Below are 18465 nucleotides of genomic sequence, written 5' to 3'. Positions count from 1 at the left end.
TAGAATAACTTGAAGAAAAGAGATAAAAGGGGAAACAGAAGGGTTTGCTGTGGTAGAAATATTTTTGTGTATTAATGGAACTCAAGTAGGTCCCACCTTAAGATGCAGGGGATCAAGACACAAGTTGAAGTTATCAGCTGAACAGGTTGGGAGAGATGTACAAGTAAACATCTTTTTCCGAACCAGTGGTGGACTACTGGGAAAAGCCTGTTTGAAAAACTTGCAGAGTCAGTGATTGTAATGTGAAGCAACAAAGGCAGTGGAATTCCAAAATGGGTACACGAGTTAATGAACTCATAATTGTTTTGAAGAATGAAAAAGAATGTAATTCAAAAATATTTTAAAACCAAGCCAGTGTGTATATAATAAATATGCAGGAGGGCAGCACCCCCCCCCCCCCAGCGCAAATGTACTAACTCATAGGCTGCAGTACTTGAGAAAAGTTGGGGAAGTATACCCCTCAAATTCTTAACACAGGAAATTTGGGAAGGCAGATGCCCAAAAATAGGGACATAATTAAATATTGCTTTTATAAACTTAGAAAGTTGTTAGATGCATTTCCTGAAGGATATGGAGTCTGAAACTCAAATGAATGCCGTTATTTAGTGACTTCAGTCCTCAGCAGTTTGCAAGAAAACCCCAAATTTAGTGAGGAGCAGACAAAAAAATATGAGTCGAAAATCTGGACATTCTGTGAAAATCTGGACATTTTGAGAGGTATGGGGGTAGGGAATGCTAGTTTTTCCTCTAACCTTTTTCAAAAGTAGTGTGACTCCAGAGTTTAGTGTGTTTAGTTTAGGCCCCTTATAAGGGTTACTTACTTTTATTGACATTTGCTTACCAGGAAAATACTACTGGGTAGATTTAGAGAAATTTTAGACAGCTTTAAAGAAAATAAAGGCACGTTAGTCTAATACAAATGGAAATTGCAATATGAAGTGAGGGAAAAACGGGCATATAGTATATTTAGACAGAAAGTCAGGGAAGAGAATTAGATAGCGGGAAGGAAGTAAATGAAGGGAAAGTAAGGAGGTGTAAGGAATGAAAGAGTACTTGTAGATTTATAGGCTGTCTTGGTTTTGAACAAGAACTTTTAGCTAGGAAGTCTTTCAGAGTGGTTTTGAAACATGGGAGGATGGGTATAGACTTGATGGAGCCAGATAAGGAGTTTCAGGCCTTAACAACCGTGCACGAGTACATACAATGCCCAACAGATTTGCTAGGTTTGTAGACTGACACAAGTTTTTGGTCACTGGATTGCAATGACTGACTGGGAACATAGTTGTGTAGAATGTTTTTTAGTGCAGGACAGACGGATGCTGGGTAATTTTATAGGTGGTAAGAAGTTGTGTATATGTTGATGTGGCAGTTCTAACCAGTTTAGACTTTTCAGTGCTATACATTGGATGGTACTGAAACGGGTACGTGCTGCAAATTTAGCAACTTTGTTATAGTATTGTTCAGATTTAAATTTTTGTGAAGCCTGGAGTTTAGTAAAGATGGGGGCATCCTAAAGAAGAGTGGGGAGGAGAAAAGTAGTTGCAAGTGTAGTTTTAGTTGTGTCAGTAAGAAAGTTTTTGGCTCTGTAAATCATCCCTAGTTTTTAATGAGTTTTTCTTATGCAAATTTGTATATGCAGGTTGAATGTAAGGTTATCATCCGCTGTCATCCCTAATAGTTTGAGAAGTGACTTCAATGGTTGTATTTGCGAGAGAGAGAACTTTAAAATTTGTTTTGTCATGAGAGAGGGATTTATGGAAAAGAATGTATTTTTATTTATTTATTTTACTTTTGTTGACCAGGAGAGTCCAACTGGAAAAAAGTCCATTTTCAGTGGAGGCTTGAGAAGAAAAGCTGCATACATTAAACAACATAGCATGCAAATAACATTAGTAAACACAAGATTTAAAAAAGGTTACATAGTCATGAAGTAAAAAAATATATATAATCGAAAGTACATTAGTTCCAGTTATCATATTGTCTAAGACAAACTTAAGCAAGTGGAGGTTAAGTGAGATCAGGTTCAGTGGGAGACAATTATTAGAGTTTTGAGATGGAATGTGAATATTCGTGGGCTTTCTGGGTAGATATTAGGAGGTGAAAGTAGGGAGGGGGGTGAGTGAGGGAGGTCAGCCTGAAGGGGAGCAGGAACATATCCATGAGAGTTTTAGGTGTTCTTTGAGCCGCTTTTTGAGTGCAACTTTTGAGTCTGTTGAGGTAATGGAAGAAGGTAAGGAGTTATGTGGTTATGGAAGAGGGAGTCAACCTACTGTGCTATTGCTTTTGGTCATTTTGATTAGTCTTTTGTCACTAGAGTGAAGTTGTCTGGGATTGATTTGTAGTTTTAGCAGGTTGGACAGTGCTGGGGTTTTGTCTGAAAGTACTAGAAGTTTATGAGCAAAAGAAAGTTGATGGGATGATAGGAGATTAGGTAACTCAAGGCAGTTAAGTTGATTTAGTGAGTGACGGTGGGCTTGGTACGGGGCACCAGTGGCAAATTTGGGTATTTGATTATAACCGACATTGAGCTTGGCAGTTTCAGTTTTGGGTAGGGTGGTGAAGATAGGTGCAGCATAGAGCAGTGTGGAGAGGAGGTGAGTTTGAGCTATGGTTATTCTGGGGGGTTGTTAGAAATCCTTTATTTTTGTAAAGACTGCCCTGTTTTTTGTGGATGTTTTTTATGGTTTGATTTATGTGTAGATCAAATTTGAGGTTGTTGTCAGTGGTCACCTCCTAGCAATTTAGTATGAGTGTCTGGAGAGATGATAGTCCCATCTCTGGACACAATTTTAAAGCAGTTGTGCATTTTGGTGGATTTGTTTGGTTTGAATAGAAAGAGTTTGGTCCTTTTGGGATTTAGTAATAGGTTTTTGTTAAACAGTCTTCGATAGATTGGAAGGCTTTTTGGGTGATAGTGAGGAGTTTGTGGGGATCGTGTGCTGAGCAATATTGTATAGTAGTTGCATTTTGGCAGATGCTGTGGAGATTATTGGTGAAAATGGAGAATAGAATGGACCCTTGTGGGACTCTGCTAGTAATGGGTAGCAGTGAGGATAGGTTGTTGTCCCATCGCACTTCTTGTTGCCTACCTTATAAGTAGTTCTGAAACCAGGCTAGTGCATGGTTACTAAGACCCAGTTCAGTGAGGGAGTGAAGTAGTTTAGGATGGTTAACCATGTCAAAGGCTTTTGATAGGTCCAAGAAAATGGCAGATGTTAGTTTGCCTAAGTGTCTGTTTTGGTTGTAGTTGGTGGAAGAGAGTAGGGCTGTGGTAGTACTGTGGGTGGGGCGGAATCCATGTTTAGTGGGAGAGAGAAGTTGGTTATTAAGCAGGTATGGCATAAGTTGGTGGTGAATACATTTTTTCAAGTATTTTTGCTAGTGGGGATAGGATGGTGATTGGGCGGTAGTTAGGTCAGTGGATGTGCCATCTTTGTGTAGAGGGATGATGTAGGAGGTTTTCCAGATTGGTGGGATGGTATCTTTGGATATGAATCTGTTAAGGAGGATAGGGATTGGGTAGGTGAGTTCATTGGCTGCCAACTGCAGGTATTCTGCAGGGATGTCATCAGCTGCTAGGGTTGTAGGTTTAAGTTTGGTTAGTAGCCTTTTGACATAGTTGGTGGGGATGGGCTGGAACTGGAAGGTTGTTTTGGGCCTAAGTATAGGTTTGGGGAAATAGGTGGTAGTAATGGGTTGGTTATGAAATAGTCTGGAGATGGTTTCTATGAAGTATTTGTTGAATGTGTCTGGTATATCTGTGGATTCGGTTGTGGAGGTTGGAGATGGGGTGGAGGGTTTGCCAGGGTCGAGTAGTTTACTTATTCCTGCCCAGAACTTTTTGAGGTTGTTTTGATGTCTATCTTGCAATTGTATGAAATAATTATTTTTATCCAGGAGAATATTTTTTTTGTTTTGTTTCTTTTCTAAGTTTTTGGAATTGTTCCCTGGTTGATTGTGTTTTGGTGGCTCTCCATGGATGCTAGGCTCTGTTCCTATGTGCTATTTTATTTTTAGTCTTGTTGGTGATCCATGGGGCTGTTTTCATTTTGAGTTTTGTGGTATGGGGTGGGGAGTGATCATTTAAGATTTTGAGGAAAGTGTTATTGAACTGGGATACTGCTTATTCTAGGGGTAGTACTTTTAGTATGTGCCACTTATGGTGTTTTAGCTCCAGTTTGAAGTTGAAGTTTTTTTGTTCCAGGTGATATGTAGTAGGGGGTAGAGATGGTTTGGGTTTTGTATTTTAGTATGAAGGTGGGTTGGTGGTCGCTAAGGGTGTCTGGAAGGACTCCTGCATGGTATGGAATATTGTTATTTGTCAAGATCCAATCTAGGAGACTTATCTTTGGTTTCAGTGTTACCTAGCCTAGCCTAGTGCTAGATCGAATGACTTGGGAGAAGTTGTTGAGATTAACATTGGTGGTGGGGTTAGTAGTTGAGCATGTGTTCCAGACAATATTGAAGTCCCCTAGGATGATGGTTTCTTGGGGTAGGTTATGATTTACCCACTGTAGGAGAGCCTGTAGGGAGGAGATGTTGTTAACCTGGTGGCATATAGCAAGTGATAACATTGATTGATTTTTTTTGTCACTAAGTTTGAGTTTGACTAGAAGAAGTTCAGAATTACTGATGGGGGGGATTTGAGGGTCAGTAGTGACCATCTGTAGGTTGTTTTTGTAAATTAATGCTACTCCTCCCCTTTGTTTGGATAGTCTGTCATAGCATAGTACATTGTATCCTGTTGGGAGGAACTCATTGTCAGGTGTATCAGGTTTTAGCCAGGTTTCAGTTAGTGATAGTATATCAGGGGAGTAGGTGGATAGTAGAGCATGGAGTAGGTGTTATTGATGCTACGAATATTTACGCTTAGTAGTAAGAGGCTATTATTTGGTCTCGACATGGGGATTTGGTTGTGTGTGAGACTTTGGATAGATGTGGAGTTGGTACTAGGGCTTGGTCCTGGGTTGGGGTGTATGTCACTGGCTAGGTTTAATTGATGGTTTAAATTATGGTGTAAGAGCTTGATGAGTTTAGTTAGGATAATTATGTACCTATTTGTGGTAAGAGATTTAGGAGAGGTTGGGAGGAGTTTCACTGAAATGGGTGGAAGAGAGATATGGTGATATATACTTGGGGATATCTGCAAGCTCTAGTGCTCTGTTTAAGGGGTGTGAGTGGAACTATGTTTTCTCGGAGCTGTAAAGGTAGTATTGAGTATGGTGTGATAGGAGGTAAGGTAGTTTGCTGATATTAGCATAAAGAGGATGGTTAGAATGCATGCAAGGGTGGTGGTTGGCCTGTGATAATGGGGGGGCGTCATGTGGGTAGGGTGATGTAGGGGATTGGATGATGATGTGGTATTTTCTAGTGTGTGATTGGTGCACGATAGGTAGGCAGAGTGGTTGGGTATAAATCTAGTGGTAGTGGGGGCAGGTGGAAAATGGGGACAGGGTAGGGGAGTGAGCCAGAGTGTTAGCGAGGGCGAACGGAGTGGGGCAGCCCCGAGAACAACCAGTACAGAGGATTCCAAACAGGTGATTGGTGCAGGATAGGTAGGCAGAGTGGTTAGGTATAAATCTAGAGGTAGTGGGGGCGGGTGGAAAATGGGGACAGGGTAGGGGAGTGAGCCCGAATTTTAGCGAGGGCGAACGGAGTGGGGCAGCACTGAGAACAGCCAGTACAGAGGATTCCAAACAGGAAAAAAAAATCAGTGAGCTAGGTAAGGGAAATACTCACTCGTAGTTTTCAAGGATATACGCCAGTTGTATAATTTTGTGGGTTTATAAATAAGGTTAGGAAATAAGCCAATTGTAGTGGTATATGGATGTATGTGTGTATAACATACAGTAGAAAAGGGGGAGGACTAGGGGTTTGCTAGAGCACTATAATGTAGTAGCTTGGAAATATCCAGGTCTAAGTGTCAGAAAGTACTAGTTTGGTCTTTTTTGGATTGAACATGAGTTGTGAGTTATGAAGCCTTGTTTCATTGGCTGCTAAAGCTTCTCGGGTAATTCTTTTGAGGTGTACCATGTTGCCAGATGTGCAAATAAGAGTGGAGTGGAATTATCTGTGTATTGTATTAGGGTGACCTATTGTGTGGACATTTAGAGAGTGTTGATGAAAATGTTAGAGGGGACCAAGGATAGAGCCCTGTGATACAGTGGTGGTGACTGGGAGGCAAGGAGAGAGAGTAGAGTGCCATCTTACTGACTGATACCTATTGGACAGGTAGCTTTTGAACCACAGTAGGGTGGGCTAAGAGGGACCTAGTGAGGACATTACCTAGTGAGGACATTTTGAAGTAGACGTTTCCGGTGACTAATCTCTTCTTTATTTCTAGACTTGTCTAGAGCCTTCAACACAGTTTGTTTGCCATTCTCTCTAGCTTTATTGACCGTATCTACATAGGTTAGAAGGGCAGTGCTAGTATTATGGGAAGGACTGAAGCTATGTTGTGTGGGGGATAGGAGTCCTTCCTGGAGGAGATGGTCTAGCAGTTCTTGAAAACATTTTTCAAGTATTTTGTGGAGGGAAGATAAGATTGCTATAGGTCTTAAGTTATTAATGTCTGTTGCATTTGCTCCTTTGTGCAGAGGGATAATGTGTGAGTTTTTCCTGAGGGAGGGAATGTGGGATTCCTGGCTGGACCTATTTATAAAGATTGAGAGAGGATAAGCAATGCTGTTGGCTGCTATTTTTAGGTATTTGCTTGGAAGGTCATCAGCTGAAGAAGAGCATGGTTTAAGTTTAAAAGTAGCTTTATATAGGATGTGGGCACAGGTTTGAAGGAGAAACTGGATGTGGTGATATGTGGATGTTTGGCAGGTTGAAATTTAGATGTTGAGGAATTCGTGGTTTGAGATGTTATACTGTATAAGAGTTGAACTGTATTGCAGTTTTGAGTGGTGTGTTATCAGAAGGGTTTCGGTTACGTTTTTGACTGGGATGTAAGATTTCTTTAATGGATGTCCAGAATTATTAGGTTTGTGTTTAGTATCATTCAGAAAGTTATTATAGTACAATAAACTCTGTTAACCGGCAACGATGGGGATTGGTAGATGCCGGATAACTGTAGTTCTTGGTTGCTTGAGAGTTACTATAAAAATAGGACTGACTAATACGGTACCCTATACTGTGTTTGATTTGACTTGTTCTCAGGTTGGGAGAGAGAGAATGCATTCCTATCTTCCTTTTTAAAACTCTAAAAACATAAGGTATGTTTCTGCAGGGGGGAAACACAAGTGCAACACATGAAAACTGTACTGTATTTCTTCAATTTTTTGCTGGTTGCTTGAGTTCTGGTTAACTGAGAGTTTAATGTATTTTTTTTTTGTCTTCATCTATTTTCTTTTTAGTACGATTGCGAAGCATGTATTTTTGCCATTCTTTCCATGCTTTTTCTCCATCCTGCATTATTAGCATTCTACTCATTTTGGATACCCAAATTACTTTTGTTTTCTGTCCTTTCCTTCTAGGAGGTGCAAGGCTATTTAAAAAAGTTGAATTTAATTATCTAAGGGGAGGATTTTTAGGAAGTTCCAGTTAATAGATGATGGTGTAGTAATGAACATTTCTGTTTTAAACTTGGAATGGTTAAGTATTGTTTTATAAATATGCTGTTTAACTGGATGTGTGAGATGTCTAGTTGTATAGATTGGGAGATGATCACTGAGACAGTACGACATTGGTTCTGTGGTGGAGTATTTGCTGGGGTCTGATACTAGGATCCAGTCTAATAAAGAATTTGATATCTTGCTATAATGTGCGGGGCTATTGATTAGTTGTGTGAAACCATATAAATTAATGCTAGATGCAGGGGAGTTAGTTTGTCCAACCAGTTGACATTCATATCACCTAGTAATATTTTTTTCTTGTGAAAATGTTATGGAATCCAGTGTAGGATAACTTCCAGTATAGCTGTATTGTCAACAGGAGTGATATAAAAGTAATACATATTTGTTTATAACTGTTTATTTGAGGAAAGCAATAATAAGCACTGTTGAACTGAATTTTGGTTTTGATTTGCTGTAAGCGAAATGTGGTAGGTATTGGGAAATATTAAGCAATACCACCACCTTTCCTCTTTATATGGTCATTACGGATGATATTATAGCCAGGAGGTATAATTTCGGAGTCATTTAAGCCAAGTTTCAGTTACAGTGAGAACATCAGGCTTATGTTGGGTAGTCCAGGCACGTAGTTCAGCAATTTTATTTCTTGTACTTCTAACATTTATTGCAGCAAAAATGAGATCGCCAGGATTGAGGATTGGCTGCTGTTGGGTTACAGAATTATGTGGGACATAATTATCTTTGTGTTCATTGTAATAGTTGGAGCCAGGATTAGGGTGCATATCTCCTCCTAGAAGGATTTTTAGTATGTTGGGGATAATGCACACTTGTTTTCTGGATAGGATTCTTGCACTTAATTTTGTTTTGGTTTGAGTTGAAGTGCAATTAATTAGCCTATATTTGGAATAAACGTAAAGAGCAATATTAAATAGGTTTGGTGCAATGTGTGGAGAGTGTACAGAGGAAGTATGGATAGGTGGTTGGGAGAGAGTTGGAGAGATACTGTGATATATTATTGAGTCATGGTAGGATGACAGATGGCACAGTAGTAGGAGGAGGATAAGCTGAAGAGTAGCACAATTACATACAGGAATCTGTATTTTATAGATGTCAGGTGTTGGGGTTTGGGGAAGTAGCAATGAAGAAGGAAACAAGAAGTTGCAGGACTGTGAAGATATAAGCTGATGGCTTAGTAAAATCTATACCTTATCCATCTGTCAGGAATGTGGGCAGAATAGGTGAGGTCTCTGGTTTTTAGCTCCATAAAGACATTACGTTTTTGTGTACCTCATCTGATTCTTCATTTTCTTACTTAAAACATGAACTGCCCGTTCTAAATGTTTTCTCTTTTGTTCAGCTATCATGGCCATACTAAAATTGCTGTATTTTAATGCTTTGCATTCTGCTATGGTCTAAAAGTTTAGAATGTACAGACGTTTATAGGTAAAGTGGGGGCTGTAAATTGTGTTTGCCCAACAAACTGTGTGCATGTTAGTTTCTTAGGACAAGAGTCTGTATATTTACGTGATTGTTTGTTTTTTTTTTTCTTTTTTCTTTCAGGAGCTGAAGAGGAAACTCTTCAAAAGACGCAGAGTACTAAGTAAAGGGAAGAGAAAGAAGCAAAAGGTTATTGGGACAGTGCTGAAGAAAGTATCGATTTGTCAGCACCTGAAAAAACATGGGTAAGGTTTGGCTAGAAAAGGGTTTTGTTTTATTTATCCCTCACGGCAAAGCACTACAAATGCCTGCTTCTTTAGATAATATTGTTCAGGGTCCCATTGCTGATTCATTTTCTGTAAAGGAATATATTTTTTTAGGGAGACAGTAATATTTATTTTATTTACATTACTTCAGTTTCTTGCGGTTTACTTTAGCAGAAAATCATGCAATAGTAAATACCTAAGTTACAGAGTTCACATTAATAATTCAGTAATTGCTGTAGAATTGTTTTCCTCTGTGCTCTGGTTTACTTCTGTTAAGTTTCTGTTTCTTGTTTAAAAAAAAAAGTTATGCACTCACCATAACATTCCATCTGTGTTGACAATTTTCATTCTGCTTCAACAATTGGGTTTGGGTCTGACTCTGCCTCCACTAAAGCTTGTGGCCACCAAAAAACTCACGCTCCTCTCTTTCCCATAATGCACCAACCCACCCCTCACATCTTTAAAAATAAAAAAACGCACAGGCCACAGAGACTCCAACAGGTACAACAACTAGTAAAAATGCAATAAAAATACAAAATGGTACAAGAATGGTGAATTGGCACTTTTGTTTATTAAATATAAACTTGTTCAGATAAAACCACATTGTTTGAACTCCATTTAAATAGTAGCATGTAAAAGTTTTATGTGGTAAAAAAAAAAAAAAAAAAAAAATCACATGATAAAAAGTTATATAGCCGCGGTGGTGCAGCGGTAATGTTGTCTCGCAGCAAGAGGTTTTCCCGTTCGATTCTCGGCTGGAGCACCTTCTGTGTGAAGTCTGTATGTCCTCCCTACGGTCGAGTGGCCTTCGAAAGACATGCATGAATGGGCGCACCTTCGTTGAAGGTTGGGCGTCGAGCTGGCACCTTGGCACCGTAAAAATCTACTGCTAATCATTAGCGGACTGGAGTTTCGCTGTGGCGACCCCTAACTGGGAAAAGCCGAAAGAAGAAGAACAACATGATAAAAAGTTATGATAGAAATCACACGATCACCTAATTGTCAGGCTCTAGGCAAAGCAAAAAATGTAAAGTGACAAACACATTTAAAAAAAAATTAAGACATATGCATTTTAAGTACTTCTTAAATGAGATTTAAATAATATTTAAATAAGACTACCTCTCTAAAGCCTTCAGTTTTAATAAACAGGAAATAGATGTAAAATCATTAAGCCCTGGCCAGCTACCAGCATTTAATTGCAGTTGGCAGTACAATTCTCGTTTTTCTAAAAGTAGCTGCCAGGGGCCACAACGCAGATCCATTGGCACATTCTCTGTAACTACAAACTTAAAGGTGTGTCCAGGAAAGGTGCTAGTGTGCCTAGCTAAAGCATTGCTTTCTTGTTTGTGCTTAATATCATTGCTATGTTCTCATACATGATCTTTAAAACAGCGTTCAGTTTTGCCTATATAAAACCAAACAGCAAAAAGGAGGCTAGCACCGAACAAATACTCACTAGTTACAAGAGCACCAGAGGAGGAAGGCAACACAGTCCTTGCTGGAAAATGGATTTTATTGTCACCAAAACGACTGAAACACAAAAATAAATCCAAGACAGTCCAAAGCACAAACGCTATGTCTCCACACCTGCGTTTTCGTTTAAGACACTTCTTCAGATGCAATACAGCACATCCACTCCATCCTTGCTTTTAAATACAATCAATAAGTATAATTAACCAATTAATTAAACACACTTGAAATACATCATTTAATTACAACTTACTATCTCTTACATAATTAAAAACTTTTAAAAACTCATAAATTTCAAACTAACCAAGCACATTACTATTAAAGCTTGCTATGAATACATAATTAAAAACTTTTAAAAACTCATAAATTTCAAACTAACCAAGCACATTACTATTAAAGCTTGCTATGAATACATAAAAAAACACCATTCATTATAAATAAAACATATTGCAATAAAAATCATTCATAAATAAGTAAATTAAATAAAATAATGAATATCTGCCTACATCTTATCTAATTTGTTAATCCACATACTCCCTCTAGTGGTAAAATAAGGATGTTGCACAGAACACTGACTTTACCCTGTTAAAAATTAGAATTGTAACTTCCTCCATTATTAAATACAAAATAATATAGATCTTAAACAATAAATTAATATTGCCAAACAGTATTAGGGTTAAATACCCTAAATTCAAAAAGAAGAGGGTAAAAAACACACAGAGCACTTTAATGAACTGGCCATTTGTATTTGAGAATTAACATATCACTCAAAGCTTAGCTGCTCTCAATTTTAGTACTGGCAACAAAGACACAATATTATTAAGGCCTGGTTTGTTATACGATTCCAACTGGAGTTGCCATAACAATTCTTTATATTCGATAGTATCCTCCCAAGGCCCCCCTCGAATGTCTTTCTTGACCACTTCCAAAACAAAAAAATAAAATTCTGCATCCAAACATTTTGTTTTATGTCTAAACAGAGCATTATTGGAACACCCAGTTCTAATATCATAATTGTGCTCATATATCCGATTTTTCAGTTTGCGTTCGGATTTCCCCACATAAAAAGCTTGGCATTTTTTACAAATGCTCAAATAAATAATTCCACTTGTGTGGCAATTTGCATATTCAGTACTCCTAACCAATATGTCCCTACTCTGTATATGGACTGAATCACGAGCATATATAAACGGGCATTGCGGGCAACTTCCGCATTTGAATGTTCCTATTCTGCCCTTTTTTCTAATTTGGCCCCTCCCCTTTGTTTCAAAATAATTTTTAAGGTTCTTGCCTTTCCTATAAGTACATTTCAATGGGTGTTCAAAAAGGCAATTCAGATCCGACAGCTCACCAAATTTCTGCCATTCAGTTTTTATTAGGTTGAAAATAAATTTTGCTTCACCATTATAATCCAAAACCAGATTACTTACACCATCAAACTCATCTACCTGGCTCAATACTTTCATTGATTCATCCATTCCTAAAATTGGGTGATATTTATTTTCTCTACCATACACCACCTCTTCTTCTACTTCTAATACTAGGGCATCAGGGTAGCCTCTCTCTAGAAACATAATGTGTAACTTCTCACATTCTTCATGAAAATCTTCATTCCTAGAGCACATTCTGCTAGCCCTCACATACTGCCCTTTTATTATTCCTTTTTTATGGTGGTGTGGATGTGCACTAGAATAGGACAGATAAGAATTAGAGTAGTTATCTTTCCTATAAACCTTCGAAAAAAACTTTCCATCCTCCTTCCCTACATAAATGTCTAGGTATTGTAAGCATTCTTTATTCTTATTAAAAGTGAAGGTAAGAAAACTAGTAGTACCAGATAAATAATCAAAAAAAGCAGAAAATTCGCTCTCAGTATCAACCCATAACAGACATATATCGTCCAGGTAGCGCTTATATATTTTCCAACACTTTTTAAACCTGGAATTGAGGACAAACTTCTGTTCCCATATATCCAGGATAATATTAGCATAAGTGGGTGCACATCGTGCACCCATAGCAACTCCCTGGATCTGCCTGAAAAACTCCCCCTCATAATGTACAAAATTATTAGCCAATACTAGATCCATAAGGGTCAGGATCAAGCGGAAATCATTTTGAGAAAATTTGCCATACTCTACCAAGGCTTCTTCGAACAATTCCATACCTTCCTTATGAGGTATGGACGAGAATAAGTCAATTATATCTAAGGTTATAAACATTAAATTTTCATCAAAAAGCTCTTCCTTCAAGTTCCTTAAGAGGTCCCAAGAGTCCTTGACTATACCTGGCCCTTCCTTCAAAATTTCTTTAAGTTTAACATCCAGCCATTTAGCAATAGGGGCTGTCACTGAACCTTCAGAGGCAACAATTGGTCTCATAGGTGGATTAGTAATATTTTTATGGACCTTCGGCACTCCAAATATCACAGGTACTTTTGGTTTATCCACAGACAAATACCTAAAAGTATTAACATCAATAGATCCCTCCAACAGCAAATCATTTAACACAACCCCCACTTTTTGGTTGCCTATATTAATCTCATTCAAAGATGACCTTATATCTATCTTCGTTCTGCAATAATTCCAACATTTTTGATTAATAAACTATCTGATCCATCATGACGGTGCCCCCACCCTTATCTGGTTTTGAAATCCGAATATTCTTATCACCTGCTAATTGTTGCAATAACTTGTTTTCTTCCTTTGTAAGGTTGGGGGTTACCCTTCTATTAGTTCATTTCTAATTCTCTTTTCCACAAAGTTCTCAAAATTTTTTAACTGTTGGTTTATAGGGGGGTTATAAATACTTCTTTTTCTTATATTATTAACACCTGATCCTGTACTGTTTCCATTCTGCCCCTGGAACATAAGTTCAAAATTCTTCTTTCGAATAAACAGTTTTAAATCAATTAGAACTTTACTTACATCAGCTTTTTTATTTGGTACAAATTTTAGGCCCTTTGTAAACAACCGGAAAAAAACTTCATTAACCTCCAGGGCACTATAATTGTATATATTATACCCATTCATTTTACATACTATCCCTTCCTTCATCAATCCACCATTCTGGGGCACATCATTTACCCCACCATCTATCTCAACTACCACTTCTGGTTGTTCCTGTTGTAATTCCTGTACTGGGCATGTTGGTTTGACCCCCCCTCCCCCTCCTGAAAGTTTTTTTGAAAATTCCTTTGATGATAATTCCTTATTCGCTCAGATCTTCTTAGTTCTGGGAACACCTGTTCATCACTCAATCCAATATTATCCTGTCCTTGTTCTATTTCTTCAAGAACTGACTCTTGGTTAGACTGAAAATTAATTTTTTTATTGCTATTATTATAAGCACCTCTTGGGTTGGGATAATTATTTTTTTGTTTGTATTCCTCCATATCCCTCCCTAGCTTTTTACATTTTCTTTCAAATACATTAGCTAAACTTCTCTCAATATTATTTAACATATTCTGGTATTTCTTCCGATTTTCATCCATGGAAAAAAGAAGGTCATTAACAATCACCTTATTCAATTCCTCTAACTTCAGATTTAGACCCTCCATCTCCCTTGAATTTTCTTTCACTATAGCTTTTAAAATGTCAAGGCCACAATTATTAAAAATATTCAACAATTCCTGATGAAAATCAGACCCTACTTTCACTTTATTAGGGTACTTGCATACCCTTAACCCTTTCGGGAAAATACTTAAAACTTATACATTCCTTAAGGTAAGCATTCTCTAACTCTAAATTTTTAAATTTGAACAGCATTTCATCAAAATGATCCATATTTTGTTTACATGTACAATTAAATTCAACATCCTTGTTATTAGGCAGATTTTTAGAATTAAAACAATATTTTACTTTTAAAACAGAATTAAAGTCCATCTGTCCATTATAAGTGTCTTTTTGACCGATACCTGGCTGTTTAGTATTCGTAACCACTTCACTGAACCCTCTAGCGTCTTGAGCATTCTGCTTTGGTCTCGCTCCATTCACAACTTCCGTTCGCTGTTTAGACGCTGAGTTCTGGTCTTCGCTTTGCAAAGACCTAAAGCACATAGGTACACCATTGCCAAATTCACTGCCATCAACTGTTCCAGACCCGATAAATGGTCTATCCCCAGAAATACCTTCATAGTCCGACTGACTGTTAGACCGCTGCCTGCAACGCCGCCTCTCCCTCCTTGGGAGAGCTTCCTGGTTCAGCGGAAGCGCTGAAGGTGAACTCTGCATACCGCAACTGTCCCTCGCCATAAGCTCAAGTAGCTGGGTTAGTTGCCCAGACAATTTATCCAACTTAGCATTTGTATCCAGCCGTAGGTCACCTTCAATGGGTGCTATAGTGCCCTCCTCCACCTCCATAACTAAACCAAACCAAACAGCAAAAAGGAGGCTAGCACCGAACAAATACTCACTAGTTACAAGAGCACCAGAGGAGGAAGGCAACACAGTCCTTGCTGGAAAATGGATTTTATTGTCACCAAAACGACTGAAACACAAAAATAAATCCAAGACAGTCCAAAGCACAAACGCTATGTCTCCACACCTGCGTTGCTTAAGACACTTCTTCAGATGCAATACAGCACATCCACTCCATCCTTGCTTTTAAATACAATCAATAAGTATAATTAACCAATTAATTAAACACACTTGAAATACATCATTTAATTACAACTTACTATCTCTTACATAATTAAAAACTTTTAAAAACTCATAAATTTCAAACTAACCAAGCACATTACTATTAAAGCTTGCTATGAATACATAAAAAAACACCATTCATTATAAATAAAACCTATTGCAATAAAAATCATTCATAAATAACTAAATTAAATAAAATAATGAATATCTGCCTACATCTTATCTAATTTGTTAATCCACATACTCCCTCTAGTGGTAAAATAAGGATGTTGCACAGAACACTGACTTTACCCTGTTAAAAATTCCAACATTTTTGATTCATAAACTATCTGATCCACAACACAAACTGAAAAATCGGATATATGAGCACAATTATGATATTAGAACTGGGTGTTCCAATAATGCTCTGTTTAGACATAAAACAAAATGTTTGGATGCAGAATTTTATTTTTTTTGTTTTGGAAGTGGTCAAGAAAGACATTCGAGGGGGGCCTTGGGAGGATACTATCGAATATAAAGAATTGTTATGGCAACTCCAGTTGGAATCGTATAACAAACCAGGCCTTAATAATATTGTGTCTTTGTTGCCAGTACTAAAATTGAGAGCAGCTAAGCTTTGAGTGATATGTTAATTCTCAAATACAAATGGCCAGTTCATTAAAGTGCTCTGTGTGTTTTTTACCCTCTTCTTTTTGAATTTAGGGTATTTAACCCTAATACTGTTTGGCAATATTAATTTATTGTTTAAGATCTATATTATTTTGTATTTAATAATGGAGGAAGTTACAATTCTAATTTTTAACAGGGTAAAGTCAGTGTTCTGTGCAACATCCTTATTTTACCACTAGAGGGAGTATGCGGATTAACAATTTAGATAAGATGTAGGCAGATATTCATTATTTTATTTAATTTACTTATTTATGAATGATTTTTATTGCAATATGTTTTATTTATAATGAATGGTGTTTTTTTATGTATTCATAGCAAGCTTTAATAGTAATGTGCTTGGTTAGTTTGAAATTTATGAGTTTTTAAAAGTTTTTAATTATGTAAGAGATAGTAAGTTGTAATTAAATGATGTATTTCAAGTGTGTTTAATTAATTGGTTAATTATACTTATTGATTGTATTTAAAAGCAAGGATGGAGTGGATGTGCTGTATTGCATCTGAAGAAGTGTCTTAAACGAAAACGCAGGTGTGGAGACATAGCGTTTGTGCTTTGGACTGTCTTGGATTTATTTTTGTGTTTCAGTCGTTTTGGTGACAATAAAATCCATTTTCCAGCAAGGACTGTGTTGCCTTCCTCCTCTGGTGCTCTTTTGCCTATATAAAAGGTTCAACGACAGTCACACAAAGCAGCATAAACACCAGCCTTGGTTAGGCAGTTACACGCTTCTTTCATCTTAAACTTAAAACCATTAATATTAAATTGCTCACAAGAAAGAATAAATTTGCACATAGAACAGCTCCCACACTTAGACATCTTAGAAATCTGCGAGATCATTTTTCCTGCTACAAGTGCCAAAATGCTCAACCAAATACTTAAAATTCTGTCCTTAGTGGTTTTTCACCCACTTTACCAGCAATCTGGCTATCATCCTTCAAAATAGCTCAATTTTTATAAAGAATATCTCTAATCAGGTTACTGCCCACGTTGTACTGGGTAATAAGCTGACCAAAACTGCATCAGTCCTGCAAATTTTGTGGAAGTGTTGTTGTTTTTTTTTTCCCTTGGATCTTGTTTGCTGTTTATATATCCAAAAAAAGAAACCCGTGTATCTATATGAGTCTACTACAGAAGACTAAAAAAAAAACAAAAGACCGAATCCCAGAAGACAGAAAATTCAACATACTGAATGATAGAATTTGCCTCTTCTCCACTGTTGTGTGATTCTGAAGTTGGGATATATAGTTAGCAGGGGGTGTAGCCCAGCACATGAGGGGTGCAGGGGGGCTTGCCTCCTGCATTAAAATGTGTTCAGTATATTGAATTGTCAGTCTTCTGAACTAGACCTATATAGTATAGTATAATATAATATAATATAATACACGTATATCTATAACAAAGTTATAAAACTACTTAGACTGCATTATCTTAAGTCTTTCCCATCTGGAGCTCAATCTGATGGACAGTTATGTCCTTATAGCCTCTCTCCAGGAGCTAAGTAAGGAAAGGAAGGGGGTTGGTGGGTGGGAAGTTGAGGAAGAATGAAAATGGACAACACAGATGGACTGTTATGGTGAGTGCATAACTTCTTTATCTGACAATTTCAATTTTCATTCATTCATCAACAATTGGGACAAAGTCCCCAGCTACCTAAATTCACATGTGGACTCAAAAGGATGTTCCTGAGCAAAGTTGAGTCAAACCCTGCTCTTCCCCTAGAGATGAGATGTAATTTCTAATGAGTGATAAAAGTATGAGGATTGGCCCAGTTTGCAGCTGCGCATATATAATCCGTGGAAGCTTTAGAAAGAAGTACCGTTGAAGTTGCCATAGACCAAGTCAAATGTGCTGTTATAGGTTTTGTTAGTCAGGCCCAGCTTGTTGTAAATAAATATTATGCAGTCTGTCAGCTATTTGGTTAAAGTGACCTTTACATTTGGTCTCAATTTTGGATCTGCAAAGGATACAAGTAATTGGTCTGTCTTTCTGATTTATTTTCCTTTGTGTAAATGAAAGCATAATTGTCTGTGAACATCCATTAAATGTAACATATATTCACCAATGTTTGAAAATTTAGGAAAGAAAACTGGTAAGTTAATTGACTGGCTGATATTGGATTCTGACACCACTTTAGGAAGGAAAGAAGTGTTGGAACATAATGTCACTCTACTCTTATGAAATATCAAGTAAGGAGGTTTGGATGATAAAGCTTGAAGTTCTGAGATTCTTCTAGCAGAAGTAATGACCACTAGAAAAATAGTTTTCCATGTCAGGAATTTAAGTTCATATTTAGCTGCTGGTTCGAAGGGGGATTGAATTAAAGTTTGTAGTACCATATTTAAGTCCCATGGTGGAGTAGGATTTTTATAAGGTGGTCTGAGCAGGAGCGTGCCCCTTAAAAAGGCTTTACAAAG

General features: G+C 37.5%; 1 protein-coding gene across 2 annotated transcripts in view; it reads left to right on the top strand.

The window, feature by feature from the left end:
- CCHR9.PART0H11orf98 (chromosome chr9.part0 C11orf98 homolog) overlaps nt 1–18465 on the top strand; it is a 395998-nt gene that overhangs the window by 9569 nt on the left and 367964 nt on the right. For both annotated transcript variants that reach the window (XM_044083560.1, XM_044083559.1), the window contains exon 2: nt 9135–9256. In XM_044083560.1, the coding sequence (XP_043939495.1) occupies nt 9135–9256 (122 nt within the window). The remainder of the gene's footprint in view (nt 1–9134; nt 9257–18465) is intronic.

This window comes from Protopterus annectens, chromosome 9.part0 (genome assembly GCF_019279795.1).
Source record: "Protopterus annectens isolate FY-2018-M chromosome 9.part0, PAN1.0, whole genome shotgun sequence".
NCBI classification, from domain to species: domain Eukaryota; kingdom Metazoa; phylum Chordata; order Ceratodontiformes; family Protopteridae; genus Protopterus; species Protopterus annectens.
Note: the sequence above shows the minus strand (reverse complement) of the source record. Positions and strands in the feature narration are given on the sequence as shown.